Source organism: Empidonax traillii, unplaced genomic scaffold, assembly GCF_003031625.1.
Source record: "Empidonax traillii isolate 1590-97213 ecotype Southwest subspecies unplaced genomic scaffold, ASM303162v1 scaffold26:size2357266, whole genome shotgun sequence".
Lineage (NCBI taxonomy): Eukaryota > Metazoa > Chordata > Aves > Passeriformes > Tyrannidae > Empidonax > Empidonax traillii.
The window spans coordinates 1,723,135-1,738,669 of NW_020955219.1; the positions used below are offsets into that span (position 1 = coordinate 1,723,135).

Consider the following 15,535-nt stretch of genomic DNA (forward strand, 5'->3'; position numbering starts at 1 on the left):
AAAAAAAAAAAAAAAAAAAAAAAAAACCACCAAAAAAATTCCTCACAGAACAAACATTACTATTGTTTCCCAGCAGTAATGGTGCAAAAAATGCAATTAAATTGCAGATACCATTTTACATTTATATTGACAGAGAACATAATCTTGTAATATAACCATGAGAGAATATAATCATGTCATCTTTAATGAATGACAGAGTGAAGATGAAAAAACCCAAAACTTTCTTAATAAAATAGAGTACAAAAGACCGGGTAATCTTTTAGTTACGTTGTTTTACGCATCAGTTACTAAAAATCTCTTTCCAGAGAGAAGATACACACATTCTCTCTCCACTTCTTCAGTTAACTCAGAATAGATGAGGAACAGTTCCACTACACCTGGCACAGATCAGATAAAAGGAGGGAAGAGTGAAAAACCCGTGAAAATCTCTCAGATTCAAGAGAAAAGAAGAGAAAAATGTTTGAAGAGTACAACCCTGAGGCTTCAAAATACACACATGATAATATAAATAAATAAATAAATATGAGGTGTTTAACTTCCTTGGCTAAGGCCATCTATTTAAAGAACACTGACTGTAGCCAATGCATTCTAATTCAATGAGTCTCATGCTATTACAGATTACTTTGCAGACAACAGAGCCATTGTAAATGGAAATCAGCTTTATCAGTCCTCCAAAAAAGCATCAAAAGTCATGCAGTAGTCTGTGAAGGTAACTTGTGGGTTACAACAGCCTACTCACTAAAAAGAAAAAATATAGTATTTCTTTATTTTAGCACAGCAGGCCCCTCAGGCCTGTTGTCAGATCCAGACTCGTATTCACTGTCACAGGTCAGTGTTAGGTCAAGGTTTTGGACCCGACTCAGCCTCAATTTACATTTATGAAGAAACATAACAGAAGAGCTTCCCTGGGATAAGGCACTGGTAACACCGCCCAGCCTACACTCCTCTTATTAAAAGCCTTTTCATTTTACAATTGAACTCGATAATACTCCTTAGACCCTCACCTAGCACCCTCTACTTAAAAAGCAAAACAAAGAACCTGTGGTAAACAAACTGAAATAAACCGAACAATTCAAAGGAACCTCCTAAAGGAGAAACATCACTACAGCTACTCAAACCCCTGAATTCCTGTTCTCAGGAAATTCCAAATTCTTCTTTTATGAAAGACACATACAAAAAACAACAACCAAAAAAAAGACTTTGAAATGTGGTAAATAATGCCATTTCTAAAACTTCATGTAGAGACAGAAGAAATAAAATGTTGTTTTAATCCCTTTCAGCCATGGCAACTGGGCCAATCTGGAAATTAGGAGAAAGCAAAAATAAACAATCACTGCTCCTTCGGAGTTTGGAAGTCCCAGCTCTGAGGCAATATATCTCACAGTCTATGCAACAGACATGAAATCCCTAACTTCAGAGTTTCTCACCTAGGAGGCACAATCTAGGTTAAAGAAAGCTTTCACATTAGTGAACAGTAAATTCTGAATTTACAGGTACCCTGTTCTCCTTTAGAAAAGTATTTCAGAGAAAAACTCAGCAGGCCCTACTTGGATGACACAAGATAAGAAAAACAAGACTTCTCAAACTCTCTGGACTTTATTATTACTTTTATTACTTCCAATAAATGGCATTCAAACACTGTGTTGGGGTACCAATATGAAAGCTCTGAAACATAAAATTATTGGTTTGTTTATACACAAAAAAAGTGCTGCTTTCCCAAACAAGGGTTTCTTGCTATCTCTTCTTTCCAATATGTGGCAGACTATTTTTATGGTATGTTCTCAAAAAACACAGATGACAGACTAGAAAGTATTCTGTGCTTGCTGGCATCACGGGAAATTACTGAGGACAATTATCTTCAGGTCCAGTTAGCTGCTCTTGCCAAACACACATGCCAGTATAACGAAAATACATCCTGGAGACCTGTAAAACACACAAGGTCCAGTTCTACTGTTCAAATGAAAACAGAAGAAACTGTTGTCAAGAGATGAGTCGTCTTGAGATAGACTAACTAAAGTGAACATGGAACTTGGAAAAAAAAAACTTTCAAAGCAATTTCAGGCCATCTGTTGGATTAGACAAGGTAAATTGAGTCATCTGCTGGTATAAATTATATATGAACTGATTTTCATGTTGAATAGCACAGAGAGCCTACTTATGTCTAGCATTCACACAGCATGCGTCACAAAGGGTGAATGTGCCTGCTTACTTTGCATAGTTATCTCAGTTCTGAGAAAGACTCATGTTTTGCACATATATAAATTCAGAGACTTTTTCTCAGAAGTACTAAAAGTGGCAGAGAGAAACACCAGGGGGTAAAAGGCAGGAAAAGAAACTAAGGACTAAACAATATCCCAGTGTTTAATTGTTTTGCGCACGAGCATCTCTTTTGAAACATCACTTTTTTCCTTGGAGAGACTAATTTCAGTTTTAGTGACCTTTCCAATCAATGTCACCACATCTCATTTTATCCATGCTACGTAATTAGAGAAGGTACGTCCTCCTCCGTGTCTTCATTTTTAGCCCTCTGAGGGCTAAACCCAAGAAAGCTCCAACAAAGCCTGAGCTGCTGCTGAAGACAAAAGTATTTTTTCAATCCATGGAAGCACATTGCTGTTCTCTCTCTTGAGCCCACAGCAGCATTTGTGTAGTCAGCCGGATGTGAAAGTGTTCGTGTCCGAGGGCTAATGGTCAGTTCCCTCACCTGATGCACCACACTGGTGAACAAATTTCAGACACAGGGGAAAGGGACAGAACGTGGTTGGGATGGACAGCAAAAGGCAAGAGCCCCCTTCCAGTGACAACCCACACCTCAATAGGCAAACCGCATGCAAAACCTGAATAGTTTTCATAACCTGAATCCTTACAGATAAAACTATTCACTTAGTCTTTGGGATAACGAACCAGGGGCAAGAAAAAAAAACAACTGCATGCTATTGGTGTACCTGTACTGAAGCCATTCATGCGTAAAATCTGCTCAGAAAATATAAAGAGCATAAAGCTTAAGGTATCATGTACTATATTCATCATTATTTTCAGATCTCTGCTTTGGACCTCGACAGTGATTAACCTGATGATCAGAAAGTTGTATTATTTAAATCTGACAGGACAGCAATAGCATCCCTTTCTAATTCTCAGAAGAAATGGCAATTCTTTCAGGTCTATTATTAGCTAACACGAAGCACAGACAGAACATAATAATCTAAAATCCTTGTCTCTCACCCATTTGAAACCTACTGCAAAAGGCAGGCAAAAACAATTTATCTCAAAATATGTGCTGTGGCAAGTTGAATTTCATAAAGGTCTTACAATTGTAAAAGAACCGTCCATTTTCTAGTCAAGGAGTTCCTCTCTGAAATCATAGTTTTGTTATCTACAGAAAGACAGCTGGGGAGGACAGAAGGGAAAGGACTAATAGCACACCCTGTCCAGGTGCACTGCAGCAGGTTAAGAGTTATTAGGAACTCTGATCTGCCACAGTTTTCATGTCAGATGTCTGCTTCCTTCCCCTCGCATCCTATCTCCAACCTAAGAGTGGGTAGCAAGCAACTTTACAACTCTAATCTGCTCCACAGCTATGACTGCTGATAACAAACATTCCCTAAAAGTATTTTGGTTTTAATGAAGAGACTGAAAAGCACAGGACTATCATATTCCCCAAAAAGACAAGAGCCATCTTAATATACTCTTTCCTTTATATAGTCTCTCTACAAGTACTAGTATTACTTTGGATTTTTGAAAGCACATCACCTGAAGAACTTCTACAACACGTCTCCTTAAAGCTATTCCCAAATCCAAATAGCCAAAATACTAAATATAATCAGGAAGAACAGGTAAAGTGTAACAAAAGGGTTTGTGATAAGTTATGTTTTAGCATAGAATTTCAATCCTTTCTGTTGACCCAAAAGCTTTCAAGAACTCCAAATGCATCTATCACCAGCACTCCTCTATGACAGAAACACTACGTCCTCTTGAATTAAAAGGAGGTAGCAACTGACAGTGGTAGGAGAGGACAAAGAACAGTAATTGGACACTGGCTTCCAACACCTGCACATGATTCTGTCATTCCTATCCCTTTTAAAAAGTAAAAATGCTGGTTGGAACTGCTGATTGCTGAAAGAAACATTGCCTGATTTTGTTACAGGTAAGTAAATCTCTTCTTTGTGATAACAACTATAAGCAGAACTCTCAGGCAAATCAAAATCAGTAACTGAGTTACTGCAGTAAGTTTGTGGATTCTTCAGATGGAAAAAACTCTTAAAAGTTAGTAGTTTAGGAACATAATAGTTTTATAAGGAACAACTAATACACATTTTGAATCTCCTGAATGGGACGAGAGTCAGCAAAATTGATGCCACAGATGCTTAATTCAATACTGAGCATATTTCACTAAGTATTTGTCCAACAAATCTGACACCTGATTTTTTCAGTCAAACCTAAAAGCTTCAATCACATCATTCTTAGATTATACCTTAAAAATACGGTACACTTTAAAAAAAAGTCTTTTCTTTCAGCATATTGATGCAAGAGGCTTCAGAGCATAACAATAAGCAAAGCTGGCACTTGCCCTCATACAGTTGGTCTAATTTGTTAAGGTCTCTCTGCAAGATCTCTCTGACTTTCAGGCAGCCAACAGCTCCTCCTCATTTAGTGTCACCAGCAAACTTAATAATAAAAGATCAAAACAAGACACCCAAAACTTGTGAATGATAAAAAAATATTCAAGTAAAACACCTACTAAAGGAATACTCCAGATTTTCTCACACGTCAAAGGAAAAATACTCAAACTTCAAGTCATTTGCAATTAAAATAAACAGGTATTTGCCAAACTAACCCTAACTAGCTCTTCACTGCAAGCCTGGCCTCTGAAGTAAGCCATCACTTTCTCAATACAGAAGCTTGCAGGAACTATGAAACTTTTGAACATTGGTATCTGTTTAAGAAAAAAATGCAAGCCAGAGCACAGCAGTGTTTATTATCGGAATACTACAATGTGAGGGCTTTGATGTCTGACTCCAGTCCCTCTTGATTTCCTCTTTTGATGCAAATGAAATCATTAGCCATTTTACTGGAACATAAGTTGTACTCTAGTTATAAATAGAAGATAAGTTAGTGAGGGAAATCTCTGAAGTGTTCTGACAGTCAAACACTAGAAATCCTTCAGGAAAGCATGCATACAGATTCTACAAAGCGCAGTACTGTTGACAAGAAACTTGTCAGGTATTTGATTAACCTGCCACTGCATTTAATAATAAAAAACAAACAGCAACTGCTGTCAACTGCTGAAAGCACTAAAGCCAAATGGTATTGCCCGCTTTTTCAAGCACATACACAGGCACATGTTACATAGATACCCCTCTCATTAAAATGAAGATAATAAAAAAAAACCCAACTTTGCTGAGGACCAGGCAACTAACACATGCACACTGCTGAACCCTTATGAGACATCTGATTAAATCAACACTTTAAAGTCTGTTAATTTAGAAATGAAAATATAAACTTAGAAACCCAACTTTTATCATGATTAAGTCTATATACAAGCAGATAATGACTTCAAATATTTGCATGGCTCTTGCAAATCCACTTTCCATCAGGATCCGATCTCTGTTCTCTACATTGGTGCAAAATAAAGATGGAATTAGTTTGTCCAATACCTTTGATTTCTACAAACTGATTTCTACTCTACCAGCTATTGTCACTGAGTGTAAAATCTAACACTTATTTGAAAGAAATGTTTAATTAGAACTGATGCCTATGACAGATATTTCAGTCAAAAAAACCCAAGTCTTCCCACAGCAGTACGCCAATAGAGCAGGATCAGAATAACAGCTCAGATCCTGCTAACAACCCAGAAGCTTACAGCACACACCTTGTGCATATTTAGTGTCTCCTAGCGGTGGGCTGACCCTGGCTGCAGCTAAGTCCCACATAACTGCTCCCCCAATCACCTCAGCAGGATGGGGGGCAAGAAAAGGAAGAGTAGAAAGTGAAAATGCAAAACTAAGTGATGCAAAACACTCGTTCACTGCCTCCCACAACCAGACTGATGTCCAGGCAGTCACCAAGCTATGGCCACCAACCATCGGGGTACCCCTCTGGTCATCTGGGGTCTGCTGTCCTGGCTGCCCCCTTGTACACCCCAATCTACTGACCCTCGGGGGGTGTAGGAGGCAGAGTGAGAAACAGACGTGGCCTTTATGCTGCACAAACACTGTTCAGCAGCAGAAAAAACAGGGGGTCTGTTATCAACACTGCTTCAGTCAAAAATCAAAACCACAGCACCTACTGGCTGCCCTATGACAAAAATTAACTCAATTCCAACCAGATCCAGTACACTTATCTTAAAAAGCGTAGGAAAAACCTAAATCTGCTAAGTTCTGTTAGTACAGACAAAGCAGGTCCATTACAAGCTAAATAATAGCTGGAGGTTTCACTAACTTTAACTAACTAGGCCACATTAATTAAAACTATAATTCCCTCCTCCAGGCTTACATATACAGTGTATCTGCCCTCAAATAAAACAGCTACCCCTCTCTTCCATCTGTTCTTCTACAGCAGTCACAGTTTAACACACTGCGTAAAGCACTGTTATTACAAATTTGGGGAGCTGCACAATGCTTAATTTTGAGGAATCTACATTTGGCCATTCAATGTGGGTGAACTTCCAGAGTCACATCTTGGGTCTCAGGAAAAAAAATGTACATAACGGATAGAGATTCCTCTCTTTGTCTAAACCTCTCCTAGCTTCCTTTCAGTTTGTTCTTTTCTCAACAGGTTTCTCACTTGTTTCACCTGTACAGGTGCAAATAATTTTTAATAAACAGAGTATCTCATAATAATGCCATGTCAACATTCATTATGAGATTAAAAAAAAAAAAAAAAGAAAAATCCTCTTATTGCATTGTTCTCACACTCAAAGGAACAAGTTCTTCCAGTTAGTACTTAACACATATTAACTGTGAACTGAAAATCTCAGCCAAAATCTGCAGAAGCTGCTAAAGCAGAAGTCCCATTTAAATACCCAGCACAGGCAAAGTAGTTGTTGTTAGCCCTTCCTAAGTGATTACTGTAGACAGAACATCCACCTGGCATTTACCTCAACCCAGACAATAAGTGTTATACACCTGCCTTCTCCACTGTGCAATACAGAAGACATACTGAAATTACAACACAATACATATGGAATGCTTCTCCTGTGGTAGAGACTGTCCAATGTGGAAGTGCCACAGTAAAGTCAAGTGTCTGCTGAAATATAAAAAATGAAAATGCAATACGCTGTGCTGTAAATACAAAGCTCCTGGTACAACCCATGTGCAAAAGCCTGGCAGCCAAGGACTCTGTAAATAACACAACCACATGATGCTATCTAGCAAGGCCATAAAGGCAGGTGACTAGAAAATGTACAGCAAAATAGCAGCTTACGAGTGCTTAAGAGCAACAGAAAGATGTGCAAAAAGCCCAACAGACCAATTTCCCAGTGTGATGAATAAATCCTGTAACATCCACAAATAATAAAAGAGCTTTGAGTGTAACACCTCTCCAATTATAAAGATCTAGCTCACAAGGAATACTATTTTATTAACTAAACGGTCCACCACAAACTGGGGGGGGGGGGGGGGGGGGGGGGGGGGGGGGGGGGGAGAGGGGCGCAAAAATGTTGAAATGCAGTAGTTTGGTGTAGGATATCCTGGAGGAGAGAGGGGGACTTGGCATGCACAATACTAGTGATAATACCACACATCCTTGGACTCCTACTCATCCAGGCTTATACATAGTGCACTCAGAGGAAGAAAACAGGCATGCACTATTTTATGTGTAACCTCATTATTTTTATGTCTGAAAAGTGTATGTGAAATTACTCTGAAGTAACATTTTATGAATATTTCTGAAAGAAAGACATTTACTGAAATTTATCTAAGACCTGTTTGCAAGACACGAAAAACCCAGCTAAAAGTGGCATGTGGCAAGCTGTGACTGATTTTTTTCCTCCTTTACTGAGTTATGAGAAAACTTATTGAAAATATTGGCTATGCAGAGGGAATCAAGCCACACCTTGACTCCAGACTAGCCTGCCATTTCTCTAGTAATGCAACACAGAAGTGAATATGTGCTGTAGTAATTATTTGTTCCATGAAAAAGAAAGTCATTATTAAATATACAGCCTGTAGCAATTAGTCTGGTCACTTTAGCCCTGTAAGGAAGTCCCGTTACATGGAACTTGACTGAGACAAAAATGCTGCAGTACTCAAACTACATCAGGATGATCAAAGAACACCTGAAAAAAACCCACTACTTCTTTAATATAAAATATTAGTTTTCAGTTTCATTATTATTTCCACTCTAAAAATAAACAGCAATACTTTCTTATCTATACTTCATGCAAAACTTTCAATTTAAGGAGCTTGCTATAGGCAGAGGAAGAAGAGTTATGGCGTGTCTTTATGAGCACTCCAAAGTTAAAGCTTTGTTTTTTAAGAGCACTTCAAAAAAACTGGAAAGCATCACTAGAAAGGCTTTCACAATACTTTTGTCTTTGCCTTGCAGCTTGACATGAAAGAAGGGACTACACTGCACTCAAAGTTATCCACAGAAAAATAATACAGATTACAGATTAGCCATGCTGTAAGCGCAGAGATAACCATTCCAATTGCATGCAGCTGCTCTGAAATCAGCATATCCCCCAAAGAGCCCCAAAGCAGGATTTATTTACTCAGCAGCACAGTAAAGAGGCACTTTACTGCATGTTGTAGCAACCAGAACTGGAGTACTCCTTCTCTCACACCTCCTATCTTCTCCTAGCCTGTAACTCGTGCACAGACATGAAACGAAAAAAGACCAAAAAGATGGGTAACTACTAAAGAAAGGATTTTTCACCACAGACATTACACACTTTGTTGTTACTAGGCCCTGAACATTTGAGAAAAAGCACGTCTTTGTCCAAGTTTCAACACATTCATACATCATTCTTCAACTTCAATGCGAATGAATTCCCAGTAGACGCCTCTTCATATTACACTTGTTCGTCTCAGAAATTTTCCAGCAAAACTTGGGCGCTTCTGAGTTGACGTTCAGTCTGTTGCTGAAACTTTTTTTAATGAGGGGGGGAAAAAATACTTGAAAGGACAGAAAGACAACCTTTTAAAAACTGATCACTTATTACACAAGAGAAAACCCTCAAACTTCTGCATCATAATATGAGTTTCACGAAGTCAAATCTTAAGAGCAGGAAAAATGCCAACCACATTTTTAAATGTTTTCAGAATTCCTATTTCACCTTTCACAAAAATATTTTTAGAATTAAAATATAAAATCAGAAACAAATACAGTCACATTTTTAAGAAGAATAAATAAACTTAATTTCAGCCCTTTTCTGATCAACACAAAATAGCCCATGTGAAGCTGGCAGACTAGCTCCCTAATATCTTACTTCAATAAAATTAAAGATATTGTAAGCAGAAGACCTTCACATGAACTATGTGGATGTAAAGCTATGCTGCAAAACCAAATACTCAGCAATAAATCAAGTTTCTGATGGGCAAACATAAATAACAAAGATCAAAGATAACTTCTGTCCCTAACAAAGAGATTTAACATTATTTCACTCCCACAAATGACATTTCAGTCTTCAGCTAAGGAAGAATAAAAAACCCCCATGAAATATTTACTGTTGCAGTAGACTGCAATATCCAGCTATTATTTCAGCATACTTTACATGAGTATTCTTTCGGCAAACAAGGAATTAGTTACAGATCAAATAAATATTTCATATTAGTAGGTGCCAGGTCTCTCTAGCTGCTTCAATTTGCTTAGCTCTGGCAATTGTGTACAGGATAGAACCAGCACAGAGCTAGAACAGATTCCTGACTAGTACTAAGAGAGAATTCCAAAAAGCAGAGGGAAAAAAAAAAACTGCACATGAACAAAAAACTTAAATGAACTTCAGTGGAGCTACAGTTACATGGTACCAGCCATCTGGCAACCTCTCAGTTTTTATGGGACTGAATTACGAGATGTCTGGAGGACTGTAATGAACAAACTACCCTGTACTCATCTCTTAGCTATCATTTTTTAGAAGCTATAATCTAACTTTTAATATTTATCTCTCCCTTCTTTTGGGAGCAATGACCTCAGATGCTTCAGTAGTTCTACACAATAACTTCCTTTTGCTGTGGCTTTGACTTATCATACCACACATAACACTATTTTTTTACCTAATACAGCAAAGTGGTTTACTTCAGTGAGCGTTTGCTATTCCTATAGCAACAGGCTACTGCTCTGCTTTTAATGGATGAACATGACTCCCTTTCCCAGACGAGTTTCTGAAGGGTTTCCAAACACATGTAGGTGTTCTTGTGACGCTTCCCTGAAAAATTTTAGTAATGCATTTTCTTCCAGTTTATTACCTGCTCCTCCAAGGACACAGCATCTGTCATGTTATGTAAGCATGCACATATTTCAGCACATATCCCTTATCTTGGCTTTGGGATAAAGAAATAGTTATGTCTACACAGAAATACACATGGAAGAGGAACCACCATGGGAAAAGAGCAACGAGATCATATATACATCAAGTAGAACTTAATTAGGCCAAACTGCTGGGGGACATGGCATTTAGAAACAAAAAGGCTGTGTCCAAGAAGCATGTTCAAATGCAGTTAATTGTGTTCATACATTAGGAATGGGTTGGAGGGGTGTTGTGTTTGTTTTACAGCTGCCAGACATTCCCATCACCAAACCCATCCTGCAGCAGCAACCGGGCAACAACTCAAAAAGTTTTGCTGTGGCTCTTCACGACCATCACTCTCTCCTGAAAGCAGGATTCACACAAATATCTAACAATCTATAAACACTGAACCAATCAATCACTGAAAACACCTTCCCGAAAAACTGTCTCCTCATCATAAAGGTTCTTCCACCTACACACTCACAAATCATAAGTGGCAGCTCTGTACACGTGAGATTTTTTGTATACAATTTATGTGAAGTTAAGCCATACTCACTAGTGTTTAACTTTGTAAAAAAAAATTACCTAAAAATCTGAAAGCATAGTTATCAGTGCATGTATCAGTGACTCTTCTGAGAGAGAAGCTATTTTTAGGGAAATACGTTCTTTGGCCAAATGAGAGTCCTCATTTTTATATTTCTTACTTATATGTTCTTTGGCTAATGCAGACTACTTTTGCTTCATCCTGTTGGAATAAAAAGGAAAGATGTTATCAGATTTAAATTTACTGGCTTTCAATTGAGCTTGTACTTCATAAACCTGTCTTGGCCTGTCCCTTAGACTTTTCACAGTTACACTTTACAGACCCTATACTGCTTTTCTCTGCCTACTCTCTTGAGAAAGTCCTACACAAATATTCTGGTAAATCTATTTTATTGGAAGTAACAACTTTGTAAAAAGCATTTCCAGATGTGTAAAGTAAGTTAGTTCTGCTTACTTATCATTAGAACAATAGAGAACAAAAAAAAAAAAAAAAATTTCTCTTGGAGAACGAGCCTATAGTTTGATTTCCAGTTTTGGAAGGAGAAATAAGACTAGTGATTTATATAGTGTAGCCTGTACACGGGAGTAAAAGCAGACCCAAAAACAAAGTGTAAATCCCCGTGCTTCACGTCTAACAAAGCTCACAAACAGGTTGTGCTACAGTTCCTGCACAGAAGCCCCCTGCCCTAGAGGTGACATTATCATTCTTTTTGTCTGATGTCTCCACTGCAAAATCCCAAGGGAGTTATGGATATCCACACCACTGTAATCACTCAGTTCCTTTTTCCATATAAAGGAATATTAGATCACCTGCAACATATGCCACTGCTGCACTTAGCAAAGTCAGATAATTTATAACTTTGATGCACACCACTGCAAAGCTTGACTTTTAGGCCCAATGTCAACTATTACCTTTTGATATACCACCAAGATCTGTGCTATATTTCCTTTCCTACGCAGACATAATGCTCCCTATCTTGAAATATTTACTGCACAAGGCCCACAGATTCAGCAGATTTAGCACACAATCCGTTTTTAAAAAAATAGAGCTGAAAAATCACCCAGTTTATCCCACCTTCTTCAAGATAAAACCTCCTAGGTAACCCTGCCAGGAATCTCTCTTGCCCCACCTGACTTTCCCCCCTACTGTTCAGGTGTGTAGAAAGAGAAATGCCCAAGTGCTCAAGTCTTCAACGGGTGGACGCTCACACCAAGGAGTATCTACTGAGTCTGTGAGGACGCCATGGCAAGGTCCACCTGGAAAAATGAGGCTACGAGAATGTGGCCTAAAACACACAGTCTAAGAGAGAGAAATGTTATTGCAGCAGGTACGTACACCAAGACACCTACATGAGTAAAAAGAGAAAACGTTAACCAGGAAAAGTACTCTTTATTCACTATTAACTAGCAAGTCTATTTTAGATGCAATGTCAAAGAAAATATAACTTAGCAGCTGCCCCCCCCCCCATTATTCTGTCCTCATGAACATGCACAGTTTCAAGAGGCTTCCACCCAAATCAATGAACTGGATTCATTAATTTACTTATCACACAAGGAAAAAGACAAAAAAAAATAAAAAAGGGCAGGTTGCTTAATCAAATCTGTAATATATTTGATATCTAAAATAAAGGTGTGTTACACTTCATCATACACCACATCAAAGTAAACTACTTCCTTGATAGAACTGGCAGTGTGTGTGCTTTCCATATTGATTGCCTTTTTCAAATGAAACAAAAATCCGACACACTGGCAGAAGTATACCCTCCTCAACGACTTATTCACAGTCTCACAGCAAACTACTGAGCTATGAAACCAGCAAAAACACAGAATTATATAATAATGCCATTTCCTCATTTTGACACGCTTCTCATTACTAAGGGTCCATTTTTGTCATATACCCCTCCCCGTTCCCCAACTGTAAGACATTTTTCACGTGTATTGCTCTGGAAAGTCTTCGTAGAAAGGACTGCTCAGCATCCCAGAGCACCTGAGAACCCCCGTAAGTACCACGGAGTTCTGCCCGACAAAACCCACAGGAGTGAAAGGTCTCCCACATTAGAGCCACGGCTAAGTTGAAGCAGAAGGACTATAAATGTGCCAGATCCATCTCAGACCTCCAAGTTCAACGCTGGCCTGAGGCCCTGACCCCCATATCCAGGTCCCCATCTTACCCCAAGTCCTACATATGTCCCCTCAAACATATTTACATGACAGCCCCTCTGCGAACCCCGCACCCCAAGGGCGATCTGAACTGCCAAAATCCGAGTACATTTCCCTCGCCTCATCCAAAACACCGAGCCTGTTCCAGCAACACCACCTGCCCGTCCCCTCGGCGCCCAAACCCCCCACCCTCGCCCCGCAGCGCCCTTGCCCCCCATCGCATCACCCGGCTCCCCTTCCCCAGTACCCCCCAAAAATCCGGTGTGCCCCCCGGGGACCCCCCGCGGCCGCACCTCGCGGTCCTTGAGGCCCAGCAGCAGCACCTCCTCCATAAGGGTGAGCCGCGTCTCCTTGGAATCGCCCTTCTCGTCGTCGCCGGGCTCGTCCCGGCGCCCTTCATCGTCGGAGCCGCCGCCGGCGCCCCGCTCCTTGTCGGCGGCGGCGGCGCTGCGGGAGGCCTCGGTCCGGCGCTGCACCAGCCCGGAGCTGCGCTGGGTCAGGGAAGTCATGGCTGGCGGGGGGGGACAGCGGGGTTGGGGCAGGAGAAGGGCCGGGAAGGGCCGTTCCGCCCTACGCTCCCCGGCCGGGGGCAGGCATGGGCGGCGGGGCCGGAGCGGGGCGGCCGCGCTGGCGGCGGCGGCGGCGGCGGCGGCTCAATATGGCGGCGCGGGCTGATGTCAGCGGAGGATGTGGCAGCGCCGGGCGGGGGCGGCGCCGGAAAAGGGCCCGCGGCTGAGGGAGCGCGGCCGCGGCCCGGGGCGGGCGGTGCCCTCCGTGCGGGCTGCTGGAGGCTCCGCTTCTGCCGCCTCGAAGTCCGATTGGTTTCGTGGAATCGCGGAACCGTCGAGGCCGGAGGAGACCTTCGGGAACGTCCAGTCCAACCGCCCGCCCAGCGCTGCTGCTGTAACCCCTGAGCCACCAAACTGCGTCGCCCGGCGCCACATCCAGACGCCTCTTGAACACCTCTGGGGGTGGTGACTCCACCATCTCCCTGGGCAGCCTATTCCGATGCCTGGCCACTCATGTTTAGCCACAAGGCCTTGTCCGGTTGCTGGCGCAGCCCCTTCCAGCCCTATTCCCTCCGCAGGGGAAGCGTTCAAGGCCAGGATGGGCTGAGCATCCTGGGCTGGTGGAAGGTGTGTGGCCAGCAGGACCAGGGAAAGTGATTGTCCCCCTGTACTGGGCACTGGTGAGGCCGCACCTCGAGTGCTGTGTTCGGTTCTGGGCACCTCAATTCAGGAAGGTGTTCAGTCTGTCTCAGTTATCCTTTCCAACCTAATTGATTCCATGATTCTGCCCATGGCAGATGGGTTGGAATGAGATGGTCTTTGAAGTCTCTTCCAACCCAAACCATTCTGTGATTCCATGATTCAATGTATGTGTATATATGTATATATATGTATATATGCATATACTTGTCAAATGAATTCAGATGAGCTCTCAACAGTTTTGACTTCAAACCGCAGAGATGGAGTCCCTCAGCTCTGCTGTCAATGAGCACCTTTTCAAACCTTTAGCCCCTTTGTACATGGCACACCAAAAACTCAAAAAAATTCCTATCAAGGCTAAACCCCATGTAAGTTTTCAGAGAGGGTATTTTATTGCAGAATAAAAGTGCTTTGTGGTGCAAGGATGGCCTACACTTTTTAGTTCACAGTTTGAATATTGCGTTTGACCGTGTGGAAATACATACATATAAACATATATAAACCATATATTTAATATGTAAATACAATATATTAATAAGAGTTCTTTTTAGTGAGTTGTTGGTTTAGGTTTTTTTTTTTTTTTTAGCTGGACTCAGTTTACTGAGAGCTCCGAGCTGCTCTGGAAGTGACTGTAGCCTCAGTTGTTTCCCACACTCCCATTCCTTACATCCCCTGCTATTGTGACTTGGAGACAATTTGGTACAGCTTAAGAAAGAATAGCAGATGGACAATAGTGATCCTCAGAGGATCTGGATTGTTTTCACAAGTGTTTGCTGATTGTTCCTCTTCTGTTTTTTGAAGCCTGTTAATTATTCACAGTCCACTTACTGTGTGATGTTCTGGGTTTTCTTATCCTTCTGATATTTATTTTTTTAAATTGTCTTGCTGTACCAGCTCAAATGCCAAACTGAAGCTTAAGGATATAAATGATTTTTATGATTATTAGGATTTTTATGAAATAAGCATTTGCTTAAAGAACAGATGCCACAGTAGTATTAAAAGATCTGTTTTCTGGAAATGTCTTTTCTGAATTGTAATTAAACTCAAATATTTATTCATTTAGTCCTCTGTGAGCCGCTTGGATATTTTGCTGAGGATTACAATCAAGATGGCAGGCATGTAATTGAATTGGGTCATTACCTGGGCCTTCTTTTAACATTGTCCCTATATTAGCTTTCTT

The 15,535-nt window shown here is 40.8% G+C and overlaps 1 protein-coding gene across 1 annotated transcript in view; it reads right to left on the reverse strand.

The window, feature by feature from the left end:
* GOLPH3 (golgi phosphoprotein 3) overlaps positions 1 to 13,932 on the reverse strand; it is a 31,343-nt gene extending 17,411 nt beyond the window's left edge. The window contains exon 1 of the mRNA XM_027907086.1: positions 13,441 to 13,932. Within this exon, the coding sequence (XP_027762887.1) occupies positions 13,441 to 13,656 (216 nt within the window). The 5' untranslated portion in view covers positions 13,657 to 13,932. The remainder of the gene's footprint in view (positions 1 to 13,440) is intronic.
* Positions 13,933 to 15,535: the final 1,603 nt, after the last annotated feature.